This window comes from Capsicum annuum, chromosome 3 (assembly GCF_002878395.1).
Source record: "Capsicum annuum cultivar UCD-10X-F1 chromosome 3, UCD10Xv1.1, whole genome shotgun sequence".
NCBI classification, from domain to species: domain Eukaryota; kingdom Viridiplantae; phylum Streptophyta; class Magnoliopsida; order Solanales; family Solanaceae; genus Capsicum; species Capsicum annuum.
In genome coordinates, this window is record NC_061113.1 from 4,504,246 (window position 1) to 4,529,116 (window position 24,871).

A 24,871-nucleotide genomic window follows, 5' to 3' on the forward strand; every position below is an offset into this window, starting at 1 on the left:
CCCCCCCCCCAACCCTCATGTGGCGACAAGGGGGCGAAAAAAGGAAAGAGAGGGATGGGATTTCTCTCACTTTTGCCATAGCGGACCCCCAAGTGAGAGGCTTGCACAAGGGGCAGTGGTTGAGCACGCCCCTGACAATTGCGTTGTTGTGCCTAGACTGTGAGAGTTCTCAGCCACATGGATAGTTTAATGTGCTCATCGACGCCTAACCCTGAGATGTGGATCATCCAAGGCACATTAGCATGGCATACTCCTCTCGTTCGAACCGGGGTTTGAAACCAAATTCCTCAGGAGGATAAATGGGCGATTCGGGTGAGATCCAACTTTCGATTCACTCATGGGATCCGCGCAGTCCAGGGTGACCACCACGGCCCGTACACAATTACCTTTACAGCTTCCACTTTGTGAGATTCCACTGGGTATGTTGTTCTTGATACTCATGCGATAAAGACAGATACCGGGCAAAAAATGGCGAGGGAATTCAAGAATTTGATCTACTGAAAGGACATTAAAACTAAATGTGTGTTGCAGTCAGCCATCCAGTATACAGATTTTGCTAGAAGAAATGATATACTAAAGAAAATAAATAAACATCTTTCTATACATAATTGATGTCATTTATAAAATGAGACTCTTAACAGTATAAACACAAGGAATTTGGAGGCAAAACTGCAATCCAGCACAAGCCTCTCCAACAAATGTAAGATCAATGTGTAGTGTAAATTCTCAAATGCAGCACTTTGAAACGACGCGCTGCTCAGGAGGTACCATATTCGAAGATGAATAGTTTCTTCTATGATGTATGAAGTAACGATGAATCTAGTATATCATCCTTATTTACATCGTATAAAGTATCATACCTTGGATATTAGGAGAGCTAACTGAAGTTTACCAAGCTGATAGAGTCTGAATGGATTTTTGTATACTGTCACTATTGCGGTGTTATTGGGCGATAAGACAACATGAGCAATGCTAAAAGATTCACCTTTTTCAATTGCAAATTGCCACTCCCTTGAGGTGATGTGGAACCAATTCTTTGTTGCCGATCTAGTTGCCTTTATTTCGATATATTCGTCATCTCCCACGACAAGGTCATAGGGAAGCCCCGATTCATTGGCTTCATTGACCCATTTCACAAAAGGCTCACCGAACTTCTCCACAAAGTACTTGAAAGCAAAATACTCTCCAAGTCTGCCAGTTTCCTTTTGAGCGTCACTGCCATTTGTGCCTACATACAGCTGATCTCTTTCTGTCACACCAGATGGGTTACAATTTAAGTCATGTGGTTCAGTCATGGGATGAGGAGAACCGGATGCCTCGTTCATGGTACCAGGAACGAGCACATGACATGCATGATCAGCATCTTGTGAACCTAACACAACTGCAGCTGATGCTGGATCGTTGTCCATATTCTCCACACAAGTCATATCAGATGGAGCCGGTGTACATGTTTCCATTACACTTTCTTCCACAGTTACAGTCACCTTTTTCGATTCGATGAAACTGGCTGCCCTTATTCTCGCGGCAAATGCACTAGGTTGATGAAAACCAGGAGCTGTTTTCCAGTCAGCAGGTGGCCAGCTTGAGCTGATTCCTGGTCTCCTCTTGATTGTCACGGAGTTTTTCTCATCAATTGTTATGGAAGTATTCATCAGCCGCGTCTCAACATAAGTTGACAATGGAACATTTGTGAGCGACCAAACAGATTCACCGACAGGAAGCTTGGGCATTTTCTGGCTATTCAAAATGAAAAACTCAGTTTGCTCTTCATTGGAACCTGATTCCGCCATAGTTGTGATCATATGAAGAAAGTTCGCCAAATGCAAGTTGGGAGTTCCAGAAGATAACAAACGAGAAATCTCCATGAATATTGAGTGAGAATCTGATTCATGAGTGGCATACAAGATGTCTCCCTGTCACAAAATGAAAATTAAAATTATCTATACATCGCTTTCCGTTTTAACAAGGAATAACATTTCACATACAAGATTGGGAAGAGTTATAAGTAGACATATCCGAAAAGTAAGTGTTATCCACACATTCTTAATAATGTTAGATCTACATGAACCAGACAGGGAACGGAAAACATATATCTATCAGGCATGTTTTCTAAGCTTATGAAATATTCTGATAAAAATCCGGAATTGAAAAGGAAGAACAAGCAAAAGAACACAAAGGAATCATAACTCAAGAATTATATATCGCTATATAGAAGTAAGTACTATAGTCTTGGTCTACAATCTACATAGTAAGTGGTCTTACAATTAATATAATTCAACCTGACAATTAGATTAGTAAGCCTTGTTAGAATATGAGTAGGAGAAGTAAACAGAATACAGAATCGTACTCATATTCTAACAATCCTCTTTCCATACAGTTAATGAAGATTCAAATAGCAAATATTTTTACCAGAAACATCCCAAGTATGTAATATTATTCAGATATTAGAAGCCATAGATGCTGTCATAATTAGAATACCTCTAGCAGACAACTGCACTCAAACTGTTTCTTCGATGCTATGCGGGAACTTCTTATAACATTCCTGTAGAACAACTTTTCTACGACAACAATCTGTAGACATCTCAGGTTCTGAAATCCAGACTGTCTCAGCTGCAAATACTTGTCCGGATGAATGTTATATATATATCGTTGAGCATATGGAAGAGCCCAGTTAATCATTGACATTATAAAGCAAGAGTCTGTTGGACCATCAAATATTGCTTCACGCGTTACAAGCTGCAAAAATCAAATACTAAATGTCTTAAACTGATCTGAGAGTCAAGTTACTCTAAGTCTGTCACAATGTGTTAATTTGATTAGGCACTGTGTTAGGTGAAGTGATTTTTTTTCTGGGACGAGGAAAGGTAATGAATATATTCAAATATAACATACCCAGTGAATTCCCACAAAATGAGGTCTAGGGAGGGTAAAGTGTACGCAGTCCATACCATTCCTTCAGACAAAGTAGAGGCTGTTTCCGATAGAGCCCCGGCCAGGAAATAATGAATATATAGATACCAAAAAAAGGGTTCTTTTTGTATAATTCCTTTCCCTCTATCTGAAGTGAAGTTTTATCGTATTTAAGCAAGCTTGATTAAAAACAAAATGGAGAGAATGTTAACTTTTCAAAAAAAAAAAAAAAAATCAACTTTCTTTGATGAATAAGTGGGCCCAAGGATACCTTTTTGGTAGGATATTAAGAAAGTACAGAATTCTTTAAAATGGACATCATCTGGAATAATCCAAAATGGTATAGTCTAGTCAATGTGGGACAAAGGAAGTAAACATCAATATCCAGAAGAGTATAGCAGCATACACAATAATTCAGATTCCATTTAAGCAAAGACAAGTCTGTTGATAATTTCGATGAATCTTAGTTTAACTATAAAAAACTCTGATATCTTAAGCTGAAAAAGAAAGGAAAAGTATTAATACTCTGTAGATCCTAAAGAGAAGAAGTACGATAAGTTAGTTCTGAGAGGGTGCTACTGAAACTAGTTTGTTTTAATTTATTAACCATATGCTAAGTAGCTTCTGAAATCACACCAACTTTCAGTAAAACCCTCCTCGAATATATAAATAATGCAGTCCAATGGTGGAATGACGTCAAATATATTGGGATGTCCCAAAATAGAAAGACCATCACATCATATTGAAACACAGGGCATAGCAAGCAGGACAAGCTAGTTGGGAGAGGGTACATAAGAAGCATAAACCACACACGATGAACACTAGAGCAGACTGACTTGTAGATATAGGAGAGCCTAGTAGGCATCTTAGATTGCCTCTTTCAGAAACAGAAAGTGCTTTTCCTATATGCAAGTGGGACACAAAAGAAAAGGGCTTAGCTTACCTTTGATATAGAAGGAATATTTAATTTGTCCATGAACACTGAAACTTTTGTTCGGAGAATCTCTTTTTCATCATCATTAAGTTGCCCAAAGTAGAGAAACTTAATATTGTCAAAATACTGGAATTCCTTCCTCAACTTATCATCATCACACCAACAGACGAGCCCAAATGATGGGTGCAGAGACACCCACTTATCTTCTACAGTTGGAAGAACCAGATAATCCTTTGTCAACAGACCTTCCTTCAAGAAACTAATATCTTCAGATCTCAAAGATCCTAAATTTAGCTCGTCAACCCACTTGAGAAATATATGGAATACCTAAAAGAACAAGTATCAAATTCATTCTTAAGCTAAAATATTCATCAGAAAATTGTTCATTAGCACCAAGCTCATTCATCAACTATTACAACCATTTTGCTGAGACACTTCAAAAATGTTACCGGACCCGTGTCTGATCCTCCAAAACGTATTACTTTGGAGGATCTGACATGCACCTGTCAGCATTTTTAAAGTGTCTGATCAACATAGATTACAATAGAAGTATTTTAGCAAAAAGATAGCTTACATTCTTAGCTCCTTGTGAAGGTAAAGCAGCAGCTGACAACTGCAGCAATATTTGAAGGTATCCATGAAAATGAGGAAGCTCATCCACTCCACACTCTTTCACAAAGAAGTCGTGAAGGGCCGGATAGGCGCTACATAACATTTTCGTGAAGGGGTGCTGAGCTGAATGTGGGTCAAACTCCGGGCAGACCATCTTCACTAGGTCGATCGAACCAGTTGTATCATGCCAAAAGACTTCTTTAGATGACAAGAAAACACCAGGTACAACATCTTCATGTGAAGCAACCAGCTTACAAGGGACAAACACAAAAGGTCCATTACATAACTCTTCCACAAGTTTTCTCTCAGAAGTATTCATCCTACTCCAGATGAAAGTGTAGAACTTTGACATTTGTGACAAACTGAAAAAAGTAGCAATGGATGAGCGCATGAAATTTCAGAATGATGTGATAGAGGAGCTCACAATGAAGGAAGCCCAACAACTTTAAAAGTTTCTGTTTCTTATCCAGTATTCAGGACGCTAAGTATGTTACATGGGGACATGTTAAAGGCTAGACAGCACCTGGCAAGTAATGATGTGGGATCTTTGTGTCAGTTTATATCTAAAAGAATCCAGAGTCCATTTTTACGGAACTCAGGAAACTATTTATTACAACTAGTCAATGATGGGGAAAGGCATAAACATGAGTCTAGAAAAGCAATCATCGTAATGACTCTGGTGGCTGATGTCGTAAACAAAAGATAGTTTTTTGATCAAGCAAACAAATTTTATAATGTGACCTAAACAAAGGTAGGGGTAAGGTTTGCAAACATCCTATCCTCCCAAACCCCACTTGTGGGATTACACTAGGTATATTATTGAGTCCTAAACATAAGATATAATACAATCCAAACATTGACAAACCAGTTCCAGACCAGCTGCTACTTCAGTATGTAAATACATGAGACTAATTGATGCAACATGGTCTACTTCAGCGTTACCTAATTCTTAATAATATACATGGAAAAGAAATGCGGAAACCATAAACCATTTTTCGTCAGACAAATGAAAAAAATTAAGCATCTGGCAGTTTCCACAGCTGCAGAAGGAAGATCAATTACCTAGCACTCAAAGGCACTTTAGCCCTCCAAATTTTGAGAATTGCTAAAGCATCATCAGCTGTAACTTGTGTTTTCAAATCAAGAGCTGTTAACAACTTTTCGCTTCTCACCTGTTTCACAACAGAAGCATTATAGCTCTTCAAGAAGAGTCATAAGGGAAATCTAATAAAATTCAAGCTAAAATGAGCTAACTATAAAATAAGTTCTGCTACTTCCCTATACCAGGAAAAAACTAAATAAAATAATCAAGCTACCACCACAAATTCATGGAGAATACAACATCAACAACATACCCAGTGAATACCCACAAAGTGGGCACAAATTCAGGGAGAGTAGATTAAAAAGGTAAAATTGGTTACAAATGCTAATTGAAAGAAGAATAATGAACCAACAAACAAGAAAAGGGTCTTTTAACATGCATATGCTGACTTATTCAACATAAATGGACAAATTACAAGCAGAATAAATTCTAGCTTGTCCTGAAATTCAAATCAAACCACACTGACTTCTAAGATATACAGTTCTTGGGAAAATTAAAACCGTAAGAGAAGGCAGACATACTGAAAACTCCTCAGCCAAACTAACTAAAAATATATAAATAAGCAAACCAGATTAGATTTAAGCAGCCTACTTAGTCAATTCCCTACCACAGTAAAGTACTGCATAAATAAGAAGAGTTAGTTAACTACCAGAATGTTTGTGAAAAAAGCAGTCACTTATATTTTTATTACAGGTTACAGACAATGACAAGCCAAATTAATAAGTCAAAGCTCTTCATAGAGATGTTTATAGACATGAAACTACCGGGTTAAGCAATTACTTCAAATAACACCCAAGACTCATGTTTTAGACTAATTTCTGCAGAAAACATGCGTGAAGTCAAACTTTTTTAAATTCTCACCAACAAACCACAAAGGTGTTTTGATTAGTGTTGATTTGTGAATATTTAAGATTTGATTTTGTAGGATCTTAATTGATTTGATAAAATCATATTTGATTTGTTGTAGATAGTTTAGGTAATTAGATCAAAAAGATCACATCTTGATTGTCATATATGCTAGAATCAAGCGATTTGATTTTGTTATGTTTGCTTTCCTGTACTATAAATTTGTAGCTCTCAGATGAATAAAAAGTACACTTGTGGTACCAATCTTACAGTTAGTTTCTCTATATTAAACTTAATTAAGATCAAACGAACCTTTGGAATGGAATAGCGAGCATTGTCACCAAAAATTGAGCGCACAGCCTCACAATCATGGAATAACTCCCTCGGACAGTGAAGCTCATTATCCATACTCGACGCTAGCCATTGAACATCACGGAGGATTCTGGAGAATGACGAATCAAATGATTTTTTTTCTCCAGTGGGAGTGAAATAGAAGCCAGTAACCTTATCACTAAAATTAGCGTCCCACAAACTATCGAGCACCTCCAAGAGGTACTTGCTTTTTTCCTTGTCACGTGTTGAAGATAATCGTGACAGCAAATCAACCAACTCTTCAGAAACCCAATCTTTTGCAATTGATCCTCTGGAAATCACATCTTTATCCCATGCTGCGTTCATGTGAACAGAGCATATATCGGAAATATTTTTCTCAACCTGAAGAACTCGTACAAAATCAGTGATCCCAATTTCCTGGAAAAACTGTCTCCACTTTAACACACCTTCAGATAACAACTTGTTGATTGGATGCTTTAAATAGATATCCTCAATTTCATGCCACTCAAAATCTAATGCATGGAGTAATTTACCCATATCAATGGGATTTTCAAATTCTTTGCCGAAATGGATAGGAAACTTGACGGGACACTTGCAACCATGATTTGTTAATATAAAAGCATTGTCACGCACTTCTCTGATAATTTGGTCTCTCTCAGATCGACAGTCGGGGCAACTTGATTGTAAGTGGAACATCAAGAAGGCAAGATACTCTGTCATTGTTTCTCTATGTCCTTGTCCATTTTGATCTCTGCAAATAAATGGTAGAATGTGCATTTTTACTATTTGATGTGCCGATAAACGTTGGACACCAACTCTGTACAGCATCCTGGTAACATTATCTAATATTGATGATTCAGAGCATGATGTGCCAAGAGTGGCAGCGGCAGAAAGTAGAGTGGGACTCACAGTTCTAAGAGTAGAATACAATATTGAGAAGGTTTCTAGGGCATGCTCATCATTAGTTGCAGTTCCCATTGAATCAATATGCAACCAAATTGTACCTTCATCAGGTGATCCATATTTACCATCTGAAAGGGGAATAAACGGGATATTCTTGAGGTCCTTCATGAGATGTGATTCAATCCCGAAGTCTGCTGAGTTATTCCCATTTGACAACATTGTATAAACAGCGTTTAACCACCCACATAACCATTCTGAACCCATTGACTTTAGAACATCATCCGAAGAGCATAAAGAAGTTATAACCTGAAGAAGAACTTTGAGTCCATATTCTTCAATTCCAAGAGCTCTAGCTAACAGATCTGGTAGAACTATATCTTTATGCAAGAAACCAACACCAAGATGCTTGCGAAGCAAGTTATCAGGTAAAAGTTTACGAGCCTCTTGGGTCCAATTTCTCAAGACTTTGCATGGAGGAACCCATTCATTTGCCATACCTTCTATTATCAAGCAGTTTGACGTGCGTAATCTAGAAAGAATCATCCAAGGAAGACTTGAAAAGAAACCATGAACCTCCCCTACAAGGGGAACAAAGCTCATATAAGCTGTAACAGCTTTTGCTGGATTATCCTTAAAACGTGGAAGATCACAAAATGACCTCGCTGCACTAACAAACAAGCTAGGGAACTCTGACAACAACCACTGATTCCAAGGACTATCCCCATCAACTTCTTCCCTGGATGAAGGGAGTACAAAATCACCCTGAAGTATGAACTTTAGACCGTACTTTCTCAAAGGAAGGAATGAAAAAACAGGTTGTTGGTCCAGGTGTGGATTGTAGCTTCCATCAAGCGTTTCTTGCAATGTAAACGCTATGGAAATTTCTGTTGTTGGGGAATCAGGACGAATAGTGTCAGCCTGTAATTTCTCGGATACCACAAAACAAGTCAATTTCTCCTCTCCAAAAGAAATCTTAATAATACCGCTTCCCACAACTTCTTTCCTCATAACAACAATTGAATCGCTAACCATATTTCGAAATTTGATACAGTGAAGTCGATGAAGAAAAAGCAATAAAGATGGGTGAAGATCAGCAAACATTGACATAATGTTCTCTTCGCCGGACCTTTCCAAGAGGTTTGATCTGAAGGGAAGCACTATGCATGTGTTCCAAAAATTGCAATCAGAACCTGAAGAGGCCAATCTGGAATAGAAGTCAATGTCACAAGGAGGAACAACAGTTGGCAAAACAAAACCTATCTGGCCATTAGTTATATCAAACTTAATATGGAAGCCATTGGAATGAATTTCTGGAGCATCAGTGACCTGTAAAAACAAAACCGAAAGAAAAAGTTAGCTAAAGAAAGATTCTGGAAATTAAGGGACATGCAGGTAAATGCCACCACTGGACTTGAGTTCAGACCCTTCAGAGAGAATTGAAGAGAGGCTTGTAAAGTGAAAAATACTGCAAGGATTGAAATCCATCAAGAGTCAATAAAATACTATGCAATAAACGGTATTGACTCTGTTATTCGAAAAGCAATAATAATAACAGAAAGTACATTCAAAAGCACCAGCAGGCTATACGCCTTTGTGAGAACTTTGAACAGCATGACAAAACTATACGCCTTCTTTTCTTTTTTCTGAGAAAAAAACAACTGTAGTGTGTGTATATATATACACATCTCAAATAACTGCACCAGAACTAATGCAGTCAAAACTTAATTACAATGTGGACAATAGATAGTTCTTCTATTCCGTAAGTCTCATAAGGATCCTATAACATCTACAAAAGACTCAAGATACCAACCCCATCATGGTAGAGGACTGAAGTGACACACACAGAGAAGACTCTACCTGATACTAACTTCCCTTTGGTTTGGTATGAAGAGAACATTGTGAATCATGCACTAGTAAGTTCTTAGTTTTACATCTTGATATGCCGAGTTGCTGTAATTTCTATGGGGCACAAAGCTAATAAAATTGTACATTTGTAACTGCATGATTGACAGGTATTGGAACCCACAACTCAGAAGGAATTTTTGAGATTGAGACACTGGAAAGAGTGAACTTTTGATTGAGGATTTGGGGAGCCATAGATGGAATTATGGAACAGTAAAGAGACGGGAAGTTTCTTTTAAAAGGAATGCCAAACTTTCACAGACAAGGGGTTGAAAAAAGAAGATTGGTGGGCATGGAAAATGATATGGAGAACTAAAGCACCATCTAAGGTGGCCTATCCAAGCCCCTAGACGTAAAGAGCATTGTTGGGCTTTGTTCTAGTAGTAAGAACACAACTTATGATGGGTGGATTAGGCGCACATCATGCACGCATTCTAACACTGCCACAGACAAAAGCCAGGTATTTAAGAGGAGGAGGGTAGCGGTGCAAGTCCATATCCATCACATTTCGAACCACGAGCCACTGCCCTCAGGAATTTTAAAGAAAAAGCCATTCTCCAGATTCCAACCATCCACATACTATGTCGTGTTCTGCAGAGCTAGACAATAAACATGTTGGATTTGTGTGTTTGGATACCTAGCTAAGGAAGTAGTTCTGACCCAAGACAACCTGATGAGGAGAAGGATTCCACTATGTTCCAGGTGTCTATTTTGCGGAGAAACTGCTGAGAGAGTTAACCATCTTTTTCTACACTGCAAAGTAACTAGCCAACTTTGGAGATTATTTCTAAATCTCAAGAGCATGTCATGGGTAATGCCTGGCAAGATTGGGAAGATGCTAGAGTGCAGTCCAAGAGCAGAGAGAGATGGGGAATTGTCCCTGCTAGCATTTGGTGGGACAATTTGGAAGGAAAGGAATTCCAGATGCTTTGATAGTATAGAAATAGTATGCAAAAGGTCAATCAAACTTAATTGCCTGTTGCTACTATCCTTTTGGTCTAATAAGTTATATTCAAAAGACACTTATCTCATTAATTGATGTACTAGACTCAATATAGGAGCAGATAGCTGGTGAAGATGTAAAAAAAGGCAGCCCGGTGCACTAAAGCTACCGCTATGCGCGGTGTCCGGGGAAGGGCCACACCACAAGGGTGTATCGTACGCAGTCTTACCTTGCATTTCTACCAGAGGCTGTTTCCAAAGCTTGAACCCGTGACCTAATGGTCACATGGAGACAACTTTACCAGTTACTCCAAGGCTCCCCTTCTAGCTGGTGAAGATGTACTAATTGTAAATACGGCTTAGTACTACCTATGTACTGTTTGAAGAAATATACAAAGTTACCTATTTCGAAAAAATAACTAGTAAGTGGTGTTTACCACCCTTGGTCAAAATTATAATAATAATAGTAGGCACACTTTTAGTGTTAGTGTGTTACATAGTCGTCTCAGCATCTCTTATAGTCCCATAACCTAGGTCATTCACTTTCTTACAAATTCAGTTAAAAACTCATACAATACAATTTATACAAGGTAGTACATCAAATTTAGCAGACATGTTTGCGTGTATTACCCGAAACACAGATTTGAAACCGATTCCCTTCTTCCCAATATATCCAGCATTACGTCCTTTCTTAGTAGAGTTGCCAACATCACAGAGTGCTCTGATGTTGTCAGCCGAAAAGCCACGTTCATTGTTTAGAACTATAATGCCTTTATCCTGAAGAATGAAAGTCAAAGTGGGTTCGACATCCTTGGTATAGATATTATCATCAGCATTCTGAACCTGAATCAATGTACCATGTAAAGAGAGCAATCAGCTGCAGTCTTTTGACAGAGGCAAAAAGAACTTCATCTTATTAAATTCTTCAGCAGAAACAAAGTTTTACAGCCTATTAGAAGAAATTTCAGTGATAAAAAAATCACAAAACCACAAATTCGTACTCATTGCAATCTAAAGAAGTCTACTCATTTTGGGAAATATGAGCTCTTCAGGAAATTATCCCAATTACTAACAAGCAGAACTAAAAGTTGCAGAAACATGCATATTATAAATCATTTCTTCCATCTGATAAAACCTTGTCCCGGATTCTACTGCACTAAGAGATCACAAGGTAAAGGCGTAGAAAGTGTCCTTGAAAAGTTTAGAGTTAGTGTCTCAAAGCTATTCTTTGGGAAAAAATAAAAAGGAAAGTATGCCACATAAAATGGGACTGAAGGAGTACATTACATCTGTTCCTGTGATAACGTCATGGTAGGCACCATCATATTGGAATTGACTATATACTCGAAACATTTCCCATCTTTCAACCTTGCCAATCTTCTGTCCATGCTACTACTTTCTAGGTACTATTTTATAAGAAAATAATCTTCATTAAGTTATTTTAGACCGTCCATCTAACGCATGTTAGTATATTTTTGGGGGGGATGAAAACCTATTACATGTTAGTTAACGTCCAATTTCTCGTAAGTTATTCCCAAACTCCAATATACTGCATCCTATGAGCCAACTCAATATAAACCTTTCTTTACAAATCCACAACAAATCTCCATTTTTTGCCACATTGAATGGTAACCTAACACTAGAATCAGCCAGATATAAATGAATTGGGCACAATAAGATAATACTAAACATCTAAGACCATTAAGCATAAAATATGAATCCTTGGATAATATACCAACCAGCTCTAGAATAAAATGTGAATCTTGAGAATATAACTCCTGTGATAGACAATGGAGTGCTCTTCCCAAGCGAGCATGTTGCTTCTTCAATATTGCATTTTCAACTAGTGGAAGATCAGGCTGCAGACCAAATTCTTCTTGCTGAATAGATTCAATAACTCTGGCAGCGGAACTCTCAAGCTCATAAGAATGCTGTTTGGCACCTTCATCCGAATTATCAAGAGGAACATGAGATATAATGCCTGCAGAGCAACTGGCATCTCGATTTTCGTTTTTCCACGTTGGATCTTGGGAGAGGCTAATCTCGTTTCCAGAAGAGGGATATTTGGTTGCTACTTCTTCCATAAAGATGGAGTCTTTGCTGAAATCAAGCTCTGCGACTTTCAAGCATGATGATCCAGAAGACATTAACAAGTTAGTGGCAGAACAGGCACTCAATTTGTGTTTATCTTCAACCCATTCCACTATGCCCAGAGACATTCCAACTCGATGAAGCATAAGACGTTGCTCTATCCGTTCACATTCAGCTAAGATAGCCAAAGGAGCATCTTTAACAAAAGGCTGCACCCCTGCAAGCAAGATGTCTGCAGCAAAATGGCAAAACTCAACCGGCAGATAGCCCAGACAGTCAAGAATAAACCTCGATGCCAAAGGCGCAATTTTACCAACCCTATCCCTCCTCAGTAATTTCCAGTTCATAGTCGATGTAGTTTCATCATGTACGAGCTGTCTGCATAGAGATGTGGCATGCTTGAGTGAGTCCTGAATGTCATGTGACTTCATCTCCTCATAATTTTTAATTAAAACTTCAAATGCCTTGCGTGCATGGCATTTTAAGAGTGAATTAGGAACATTTTTTTCACCACCGTACAAGACCAACAAAGATACTAGTTTGACAGCCGTATCAAAAGGATTTCCTTGCAGGAGTACGTTTTCGAAAGACTCAATAGTGACTGAATGATCAACACGGACAACTTTCCCACATGTGGTTACCAAACACAATAACTCTTCGGTTTTGACATCTTTCAACAGCCAATCCACAAGAGAACCAAGAGAAGGAGCAAAGACCATGTCCCAGTGTGACCACAATTTCAGATCTATCAACATTGGAGCATTGACCAAGACCTTCATGGCATCTTTGGACATCAGTATCCAATCTCCATGTCCTACATCCTCCTCCATACCTGTTTCCTTTGATATATATTCTTTATGCTTATCCATTGCAGATCCCTTGAGCAATGTTTCAGAGAATATGACAGATTTTAAAGTCATATTGCCTTTCTTTGCATTCATAAAATTCTCTATATCTATCATTAAGTCACTTCCAGCTACATTTAAACAGATTAAAGGGAATTGTCTCATTAATAATTCCGAAATCCTTCGCTTGTCTACTTTTTCATTCTCCCATAAGCATTGTGAAGCCTGTGATAACAACAGATCAAACTGATAATCAAGCATTGAAGGTGGTTCCAGAGGAGGCTTCTCGTGCATTTCATCTGTTAAGCACCTTGGTAAAGTATGACTAAACAGATGCATATTTTTCTCCAGGAAATGCCAGATATCCCCATAACCAAGTGATTCAAAATTCTTCACGGCGAACTGTGTTGTCAACCAAGATTCAAGCGTGTGAAATTTATTCAAGAGGAAGAAGAACTTCTCATGGTATGAACTTGCAGTGGACAAGGTATTATCATCATCCTCAAAATATGTAATAATTTTACCAACTATGTCCTCAACGGTGATACCTATGTAAACAAAATAAAGGTAAGCGGTTTAGTGGAGAAGAATAAAAGGGAAACCCAAAGCATAATCGTGAAAAGACACAGCTTAGAGACTGTAACCATGTTATAAGCAGTATGAAAAGTTTAAAGACTTCTTTTAGGAGAGGTAGTAGTAAAGGAGTCTTGTTCACATATAAAAGCTTAAAACTTTTAAAGAGAGCTATGATTAGTCATATAATTTTACTTAAGAGTCAACATAACCACTCACGTGTGGGCTAGATTCTTTTTCATGGCCGAACACGTGAAAATAATTTGTTGTTTTTCCAGGTGACTGTGAGATTTGATCTCAAGACCTCTTGTTTAAAATGAATCATTTTTTATCAATTTCAAAAGCTAGCGCATGAGGTGAGGGCTACCTAGGACTACATAAGGAGATGCCAACATTATCTCAATCTAGGAGTGCATAATCCTACATACATCTGTTAATGTGCAGCCAATTGAAGCAGGCTAAACATTCATAGTTTTGAGCACCTCAGAGTGAAATGAAAAATTAACAGAATGTAACAACTTGCGGGCAAAACGAAAATCTCTGTGGTGTATAACTCACCACTTTCGCACGCCTTCTCGGGAAGATCGGTAGCATCCCTTTCAGGTGATTCAACATCAATGCATATGGAATCAGCACAATTTTCAGCGCCTCTGTTGGTCACTCCACAGTGCTGAAATGTTTGGAACTTATCATACAAACTGTCCCACATTCCACGTTTAATAGATGCAACCTGCAAAGTCATTACACTCAAAGAAGTACACCAGAGTACTTTAAAGAAATCAAGTTTGCTGGACATGAAATCTTGAAGAAGATCAATCAAACACTTGCATTATGCATATGAAACAAACACGAAAATATTCTTACTTTACTTTTTTTTATTTTTGTGAAGTAAGTGGTATTCATGCAAGGAAAATGCAAGAATTACAAGATATTTTGAGCTTACAAACAATAACTGGCTTACTGTACAAAGAACTATCTAAGCCAGATCTCGTGAGCTAATAAAGTCCAACAGATACAAATTGGCAATACATCTCTTATTTCTCTCTAACCAGATACACCCAAAACATCTCTTATTTCTCTCTAACCAGATACACCAAAAAATACAAGCAGGTAAAAGAAAGGTGACTAAAGAAATGCCTATCATAAAAGAGTATTAAAGAGACCCTTTGATGTGAAAAAGGTTTACTTAAAACAGAAGAAATCCATATCCACCATGAACGTGAAGCAGAATTCCCTAAGATGACCTTTGGCTAATTAATAATTCACACAATGATCAGTTAACTTACAGCAACTTGAAGCAACCCACAATATGGATATGATGAAAATAATTTTGTCACTTTATTTTTCTTCCTTGCCTTGTAGAACTGAAGCATCCTCTGAAACACCTGAAATAGAATGAAATTCGAATGAAGATCAGCATGCATTTACAATGGTGGACTGTCAACGCCGGAAGCTTGGCCAAATACCAAAATACGAACTTTAAAGAATGAAAAAAAGCATTACCTTAATTATTTGAGAATATAGCAAGAGAGGCAACAACAACAACAACATACCCAGTGTATTCCCACCTAGTGGGGAATATAGCAAGAGAGGCAGGCAAAAAATAAAGTTAATGTGAAAACAAGAAGCCAAATATTTTTTATTGTCATTCCAAATCCTATAAAACTACCAATGCAACATCTGCTTTTTGCCCACCCACAACAGCCACCTGTTCATTGATGCTATAAGGATCAGGTGTGATCCCGAACCCGACATGATTGATTATTAAGAGAAAGAATCAATAGTGTGACTTAAGCCTACTCCGAGCAAGTCTTTAATACTTGTCTGGTCACATTTGGTCACTCCTTTAGAAAAAATTAAACTCAAAATTAACCAATTGATTTTCGAAAAATGTGAAATATCAATATCAATATTATCTCTCATGTTCAAAAGATGAAAGTTGCAGAAATGAGGATTTTGAGATGGATGTGTGGCCTTAAAAAGAGAGATACGATCCGGAATGAAGATATTCGGACCAAGGTGGAAGTGACTTCCGTGATGGACAAGACATAGGAGGTGAGGCTGAGATAGTTTTGGCATGTCAAGAGGAGATGCACAGACGCCCCATTGAGGAGATGTGAGAGGTTGACGTTGGAGGGCCTGAGGAGAGGCAGAGAGGTAGAGGTAGACCGAAGAGACTGGAGAGAGATGATTAGGAGGAACATGGCAAGCCTTCATCTTACAGAAGATGACCCTTAATAGGAGGGAGTGGATGTGCCGGATTCAGGTAGAAGGCTAGTAGCAAGTAGTTTCGCCTCTTGTCTTTCCTGCTAGTAGTATTAGTATTGTTTTCAGTATTTTTATTGTTTTACTATTTCTGCATTCCTAAGTCTTAGTTTTCTATTTACAACTTCTTGTCTCTTATGCCTCGATTTGCTTACTATCATGTTGTTGTTACTCTCTTATAACTTCATAACTGTTGTGTTTTTGCTATCCTTGAATCAAGGGTCTACGAAAAACAGCCTCTTTACCTGTCAAGGTAAGTGTAAGTACCCTCCTCAGATCCCACTTGTGGAACTATACTAGGTATATTGTTGTCCTAAAATCAATATCATGAATTGCGAATTGAATTTGAATGCTACTAAATCCTAAATTATTAGTTTAGATTAGAAACTAAATTTGAATGCAACAAAATTAATTATATAACATAGTTGCATTGTAAAGTCAAAAAATTTAGAAATGAAATCCAACAGTTCATACTAGGGTGTGTGCGGTATGGAGGAACATGTTTTCCATGAAAAATATTTTCCAAGAAAACACTTTCTAGGAAAACAAGTAATATTTTACTTATTTTCTAGTGTTCGGTATGCAAACAAAAAAATATTATCATAAAAGAATTTGTATATATCTAACACAAAGTTATGAGGGTTGGTTGGGGTGTAGGGGTAGGTGGGAGGGGTGGGTTTGGGTGTGGAGGTGGTAGGGTGGTGGTTGAGTGGGTGGGGTAGGGGTGAGGGTGGGACTTGGAGGAGACAATGCCACTTGTTTTCCTACTTCCATTAAGAAAGTAATTTTCTTTATCTTCAAGGAGCTTATCCAAAATTTTAACCAACCGAAGATGAGAGAATCGGAAAGCATTTTCACTAAATTGAAATTCACTAGAAATTCGAATTTCAAACTGCATAACTTGGAACTTTTCCTCACTTCACAACACCATAAAGTTGGATTTTGAGTTATAATTGGTAAGTTAAATTAAGAACTACGTAACAGATGGCCTTTAAGAAAGATGTGAGAGACCCCACATGGCTAGAAACTGAAGATGTCTGACAGACAAGAAATTTACAAAAAAGAGGTTTTGACTGTGTATCAGATGTTATTTATTATGTGAAGCAAAATCAGAAAGCAGCAATCATCTATTTTTGTATGCTACGGCAGTTTTTCTTAAACACGGTAGGCCTTCGTTGAGCAATGCTAATAGCTGTATCTGATTTGCTCAGGTGCTGGCACAAGAAAGGAACGACCAAAGGACAGGAAAGATACCAGAAGGCCAGTCTCTGCTTTCCCTTAGCGACAAAGCTAACTCCATTGATGTGGAATGAGCGATCATGGTCAAAGATTCTCGAGTTTACAACAGGATCTGTTTTTCCTCAGTAAATAGCCCTAAGAAAATGCCAGATCAATAAAACTTTTATCTTTCTCAGAAAAGAGCTGAAGCTGTTAGTGTTAAATGGAAGTGGGTCCAAATGTGTAGAGAAAGTCACCTTTTCAAAGGACAACTTTCTTTTAGGTTCAAAAGTGGACACCCTAACATCACTTTGGTAGTACATATTATACAAGTTCTGAATTTTGAATAACTTCCTTTTCACAGAAGTGGACAAATTTTAACAGCAAGCCAGTATAAAAATAGACCAGTTATTTGGAGACAATATCATTTCAAAGAGATGTATGATGAAGTATTCTCTGCTTGATAAGAAGAAATTGCATAAATGATACCTCGTCTACGTTGTTTGTCCGACATGCCTCCTTCCAAGTGTTAACGAAACTTTTAATCGAATCATCACTATGTGAAAAATCATTTGAACCATCGGATTCTTCATTCCACGTCAGAGGAAGTTCTGATCCCTTTGAATTCAGGTGAGTAACCACATCTCTTTTGGGTGCTTTTTTGGGTAACGCAATGGAACTCTGAACATCATCATGTTTTCTTTTACTCTTGGGATGCCGAATATCCTTACTGTATCTATCACCGCCACTAGCAGTAAGTAGGCCAGCACCATCTTCAGCTTTCAAACCCAGCCGTATCATTTCTTCAGATGCTGATGGGTAAGGACAGGTGGTAGGCATGTCCGAACTTTTGATGTTTCCAGCTGGGCTCTGCACAGCACTTTCATCCTGATCATCATCACTGCTCTCATATTCTGAACTTGATGAAAACCTTGTGTGTTTACCACAAAAGTCCTTCGCTGAGGAAAATGATTTGACACGTTCACGCATGGCATTGAAATGCTCATCTAACTGCTTCTTCTCTGCAGATAGAAGAGGGCGATTCCTGATATTTTTGCTGGATTTTTTTTTCACCATGCGGATATATTTGTTAACAGTGCTAGTTTCGAACTGCCTTGCTTCCTGGATAAATGTAATATACATCCTGAAATGCAAAGGAAAGAGCCCATGAGGAGTTATGAACAGATTTGGTTGAAAACAGAACAAAAATGTCACAGCCATATCATCTATTAAATGTCCCAAAATCAGCAAGCAGCAGCTGTAGAAGAAGCATGAGAAACGCATGTTAACGTGAGCTAGACTACATTAAAAGGTTTTGGGCAAACAAGAAATGGCACAAAAATCACTCTTCACTTACCAAGATTAACTAGATTTTATCAGCCCTCAAGCATTCAACACCAAAGGACTTATTAAAGTGACACTAATAGAAAAAGTATCTAGTTCTTCAAAAGACCAAAATAGAAGTCCTGAGAGTGGAAGCTGCTTGACAGTCCAGTCGTGTACTTCTCAATTAATACACTAACAAAATATGAAATCAAATCTAAACTTCAGAAAGTTCGATAATTTACTGGAAGTTAAAGTTTGCCGTGGTTTGGAAACATTAAAAAAAAAGAAGAGGACACACAATACCAAACATAAAACTCCGCACATATACGGAGGACCTTGGCATGGCATACAAAGGCACATATACGAAGGACCTTGGCATGGCATACAAAGGTGAATGCAAGATTATAAATACAGAGGACAAAACCTATACTAACATAAAAGAAAAGTAACATATAACTGCATGCCAAATGTCGTGGTGGTTTATTCTATCCCAACTAGGATTTAAGATATTTGATTGGGTGTTTTGGGTACTTACAAAGTTTAACTACACGTGCTTCAGAAAATGAAAATCTCTCTCTCTTCCAGATAACAATCGTTCTTTTATTTATTTATCTATGTTACAAGGACATCATAATTTGTTTTGCAGCAATAAGATGTGCTATTGACCTTAAAAGTACTCCAAGAAGATAGCAGAAACGGAAACCTAGGAGGACATGCAAAGAGGGGGAAGCAAAGAAGGAAAAAAAACCATAATGGGTAGTGTCCAAAATCTTCAACTCCTGGACATATAATTGAAAGACAGCATTTTGGTGATCTCATGCCCTTAGATATGGGTGAAGCCAAATCATGTTTCTAAGAATTAGTTCACCCTAATTCATATTCTGAGACAGGTTACCACACCTCGACTAATTTCACTAAGTACCTACTATTTCCTGTCCCCAACACATATACCAGGTAATTATGCCCATCGAGGCTTTACACAGAGATATTATCTAGTAGATTTTTTTGCCTCGATGACCACTAGGTCACACTCTTAGGCGCACCCTAGTTGTGATATTTTCTTCCTATATAAAAGGAATTAAAGAGGTGGTTGGTTCCATTGGAGTTCTGAACTGGGGGTCTATCGAAAACAGCTTTTCTACTTCATCTGAGGTAGTGGTATCGACCGAGTACACTTTACCCTCCCTAGACCCCACTTTGAGGGAATACACTGGGTATGTTGTTGTTGGGTTGGTTGGTTCCATCGGAGACAAGTCAAATAATGCTTGAAATCGAGTAAGTGATTGCTTCACTCATAACCTCGTTATCACGACCATCATGTTTTAACGAGGTTTCAATGCCTCCTAAATTAGAATTTGTGTAACAGGGCAAGTCTATAGTAAATATGATGCTGATGTTATTTTCGATTAAAAAAAGCTTATTAATGCTTTTGATGAAGTTGTACTTAAAAATAGTATGGTGTCCCTACGTATACTATATGGTTTCTGAGTATTAAGTGTTCCAGTTAGGCCATAACAATATATGTATGAGTAAAACACGTATGGTGTCCCTACCTATACTATATGGTTTCTATGTATAAAGTGTTCCCGTTAGGCCATAACGATATATGTATATGTACTAGATTCGCTACCCTATTACATGAATGCAGTGTGCTGTATTTTTATTTTTTAAAATACCTCTGTCAACACAATAAACAGTGTAGATGATAAAACAGCTTCTTTGTCTTTTTGCTAAAAAAGCCAAACACAGAATTCCTTCTCCTTCTCTGCTTTTTGTGGATAATCGTGGTGTCCGGACCAACTTGCATGCACCTCAACTAATTCCAAGAGATACCTCCCACCTCCCACAGCAATAGGTACCATATAACTCTATCCACCAATGTTACGACATATGGGAAGAAATCACCTAGCACTTTTGTCCTTTTTGTCCCTGTTGAAATTTGAACCTAAGACCTCATGGTTCTAAACTAAGGGTGTCAAATAAGGGGTTGGGCTGAAATTGGACATTTCAAAATGGATTGAGTTAATAAATAAGCGGATCATTAACTTGCTAAAAAGTTACTTGGGCTAAAACGGTTTGGGTTGAGATAGGTGAAACAACAAGTCATAAGCGGGTAATAATTTTATGGGTTGAAGTTATCCATCACCTATAGAGAGTAATAGATATAAGACGGAACTAGCTTACCTGATCAAAGTAGGGAAGCTAGACTAGTATACTTCCTTTAAAATAAAGAGAGAGAGATCCAAAGTTTCTGATAAAAGCATAAAAGAGTCACAGACAAACCTTATCAACAACAACAAAAAAGACACTTCAGTCACAAAAACTTCAATAATGGTGTGACGGTAAATATTTTGGGACATGAGGTTATTTTATTGTGTAAAGTATGTTTTAAAGTCGTTCTTCTAACGAAGCGTATATTAAAACTCTTATCTTGTCTCCGAGGGGTGTTGACCGTTGACTATTAATAAATGAAGTGTTATGCGGTGATTAATAATGAAGGGATTATTGATATACAAGAATTCCTTATGCATACGCTTGTTCCACATTATATCTTGCACAAAATAATACATAAAATATTGGTTTTCTTTCGTCGAGAACTATATATAGGTGCAGGTTCTCTTGTTTCAGGGAGGAGAGTATACAGTTTGCTTGTATACGGGGTCCCCAACAGTTAATACATAGATTTCACATAATTAACTGGAAGTATTATTGAGAGAATGTTAGGATAAGCTTATAAGCACCTTTTGGATGCATTTGGAAAATATCAAGTGCTTATAACCCAAATTGACTATAAGTCATAAGCTGGTCACCCCCAACTTATGATTTTTCAGCTTATAATCACTTTTGGTTTAATAATAAGTCACATACAACAATTATAACTCTATATTTTGTTCATAGTGAGTTTTAAACATAGGTAGACACCATGAATGTTATAAACTACAACAACAACAACAATATAAGGATTCAATCATGAAGTTATTCTACAACATTTGATTGAGCATAACGAATATTGTATGAGTAAGATATGCCACATACCTCAAGCTCTGAACCCGCACACAAAGATTCTCTCTGGTTCCAGCAGATTTCTTCTCGGTGATGAAGTTCAAAAATTCATCAACATTTACTTGTCCGCTTTCATCAGCATCCATGAACTCAGAAAGGAAGGACATTATCTCTTGGCTCCTTATTCTGAAAACTTCTGAAACATCAAGATTGATAGAAAAATAATGGATAATAAGCGGGTGTTTCACCAGTGGACCCAATTCCAGATCTTCAAACTGCTCAACCCCCTCATTCTTGCATATTGCTACTCCCAAATCATACAATGTGGTAATACCTTGAACACCCACAAAGCAGTGGATGAAAGCATTAATCTAAGAAACATAGATGGGGAAATGTAAATTTAGTATTCCATAAAAAAACAAGCCTTACACCTATAAATATCCACAAAGAATTATAAAGCAAAATACAGAAATAGTAACTTCAGGTTGATCATCACCACAGCTTAGCTCCAATTTCACATTGCTTTGGGATGAAGGATTTACCAATCTCTTCCCTTCGGCTTGAAAATACTGTACCCCCATTTCAACATAAGGGGGGTGGAAATGGAAAGCCGCTTGATGGGTGAAATGGCACATCAAAAAATGTAAAAGGATAAAACAGGTACGTCTAAAAGTTCAGATGGAATCCAATGTGCTCAACAAGCAATGACTAGCAGCCAGCCTCCAAAACCACAAAAAAGAAAAGGTTGAAGAGAATAAACCAAAATAAAGTCCTACAAAATTAAACGCATAATACATAAACAAACACTCAAACTTGGCCTCAACTGCAAGTAAGCAGTCCAACATTGAGAATGCACATATAGACACCACAACTTGTCTCCACTGTGTAAATGATCATCTAGACCCATCTAAAATTTATGTGTCATGTCAACGTCGAGTAACCATGAGACACAATGGGGACGAGTTGGAGTGTTTATTTGTCAGTTGAGACCAAGTTGATGTGTCTATACGTGCACTCTCAAAGTTGAGACCAAGTTGATGTGTCTATACGTGCACTCTCAAAGCTCAAGTGCTTTCTTGCCAGCTGCGCCCAAGTTTGAGCGTCTAATTATGTATTATGCAAAATAAAATAGTGACAAGTGACAACTACAAGTTAAGTATGACCAAGTTGGCATTTTAACCATCACCATAACACACTACTAATGCACTAATTCAACTAAAATTGCAAAAATCATTCAATTTTTCTTAAGTAATGAAAAACTAAAAATTCACCAAAATATATAAATATACGAAAAAGTTGTACCTTCCCTTCGGTAACAATGAGGTTTTGTAAAGAGGGTACTTCTTGCACTTTGAAACCCAAAGAATCCCAAGTATCAGCACTAAGTATAACTAAAGCAGCTTGTGAAACTTTCCAAGCTGACACATTTTTACCTAACTCTATAAGTTCTTTACGCGCCTTTATTACCGCCTTATTAACTCTCTCAATATCCGCCTTATTATTACCCTTATCATGTTTAACTACGTTAACTACAGATCCATTAACTCTCCCAGCAACGCCATTATTACCCTTATCATGTTCAACTGCAACACCGCTGTTACCCCTTGGGTAAGGCTGCTGAAATTGTGGCTGCTGGAATTGAGGCTGGTGAAAATGGAAGTTAGGGTTAGGGTTAGGGTTTTGTTGGATTGGAAAATTGACGAAATTAGGGTTTTGAATTGGAAAATTGGGGTTGGGGAAGAAGGGCTGAGGGAAAAAATTGGAATTTTGAAACCCTAGATAGGGTGGCTGATGCGGCGATGGAGGGTTGCGCCACCCGCCGGCGCCGCCGTGTCGCGGTGGCTGTCCGGACATTATTGGAGTAATTTGGGGGAAAATTGGCAAAAGGGTTTAAGAGAGGGTTTAAGGGTTTCAGTTGTTTGTATATATACCCGCCAAAAGGAGGCTTCAATTTTTTATTTTTATTTTAAAACAAACAAAATATATTAGTAAACCTGAGTAATAATTAGGAAAAATAATATGAATATACATCTAACTTACCATATTTATACAAATATCTATCATTAGAAAGTAATTACAAAAAACTCAATTAATTATATATCTTTATTGAATATATCATGGAGCTAATTATATATCTTGACAGACCCAAAATTGCAAAAAATGTAGCGAGAGCTAATTATGTATCTTTACAAAGGAAAAAATGTATCTTCGTTGAATGTATTATGTATCTCGACAGATCCAAAATCAAAAAAAATATATCGAAAACTAATTATATATCTTTACAAATGAAAAAATTGTAACTTTATTGAATGTATTAGGAACTAATGATATATCTTTACAGATCTAAGATCAAAATATTTAGTAATTATGTAAACTATCGAGATTTTTTGTGTGCCTTAATTACTCTCTCTGGGTGTGTTTGATAGAGAGGAAAATATTTCTTGAGAAAAAAACTTTTAGAAAAATAAGTGATTTCTAAGTATTATTTCTTAAGAAAATTTATGTATGTTTAAATATTAAACTATGACTATTTCAACTAAGTTAGTTGTGATCCATGTCTAGTTCAACTTGATTGAGTCACTCTCATGACTTTGAGGACTTCCAACTTGATACTAAACATACTCCACCAAAGTTTGTGGGCGCGGTGAAGGGCAAGTACCGCTCTATTTTTAATCAGAAATCTTGAATTTAAGCCCCAAAAACGTAGTATTGAGGACTTCCAACTTGATAATAAACATACCACCGAAGGTTGTGGGCGAGATGAATGGCAAGTACCGCTCCATTTTTAATCAAAAATCTTGAATTTAAGCCCAAAAAACTATTGAGGACATACAACTTGATACTAAACATACCACCGAAGGTTGTGGGCGAGATGAATGGCAAGTACCGCTCCACTTTTAATCAGAAATCTTGAATTTAAACCCCAAAAAAGTAGTAGTCTTCAATAGATGCTTAATTCCAAAGTAGGACTTTCAAGTGTAAATCCGATTCAGCCGGGCCCAGAGTAAGTCGGTACCGAACATAGGATGAGAACATGTAATAACTGCTAATGTTGTGCAAGTTAGC

At 37.5% G+C, this 24,871-nt stretch overlaps 1 protein-coding gene across 2 annotated transcripts; it reads right to left on the minus strand.

Moving 5' to 3' along the window:
• Positions 1 to 480: 480 nt before the first annotated feature.
• LOC107864500 (protein NO VEIN) lies at positions 481 to 23,732 on the minus strand. Of its 2 annotated transcripts, XM_047408911.1 has the most exons (13): positions 23,108 to 23,732; positions 21,839 to 22,176; positions 17,966 to 18,620; positions 15,280 to 15,378; positions 14,552 to 14,723; positions 12,224 to 13,968; positions 11,115 to 11,327; positions 6,717 to 8,966; positions 5,519 to 5,628; positions 4,419 to 4,818; positions 3,854 to 4,171; positions 2,479 to 2,736; positions 481 to 1,913 (listed from the first exon to the last, which is right to left on the minus strand). In XM_047408911.1, exons 1-13 carry the CDS (start codon positions 23,657 to 23,659, stop codon positions 855 to 857), a joined length of 8,169 nt encoding a protein of 2,722 aa, XP_047264867.1. In that variant the 5' UTR covers positions 23,660 to 23,732; the 3' UTR covers positions 481 to 854. The 2 variants fall into 2 exon arrangements, with proteins under 2 accessions (XP_047264867.1, XP_047264868.1); XM_047408912.1 differs by lacking the exons at positions 17,966 to 18,620; positions 21,839 to 22,176; positions 23,108 to 23,732 and adding an exon at positions 17,513 to 17,634.
• Between the last annotated feature and the right edge of the window lie 1,139 nt (positions 23,733 to 24,871).

What these genes read in the sequence shown, in the direction of transcription:
- LOC107864500 (XM_047408911.1), bottom strand. Translation starts at nt 23,659, where the DNA reads ATGTCCGGACAGCCACCGCGACACGGCGGCGCCGGCGGGTGGCGCAAC. An exon ending in GTGCGGGTTCAGAGCTTGAG is followed by an intron (nt 18,621 to 21,838) that starts GTATGTGGCATA and finishes TTTGCATTTCAG; the next exon opens with GATGTATATTACATTTATCC. An exon ending in CTCGCTATTCCATTCCAAAG is followed by an intron (nt 5,629 to 6,716) that starts GTTCGTTTGATC and finishes GTTGTGAAACAG; the next exon opens with GTGAGAAGCGAAAAGTTGTT.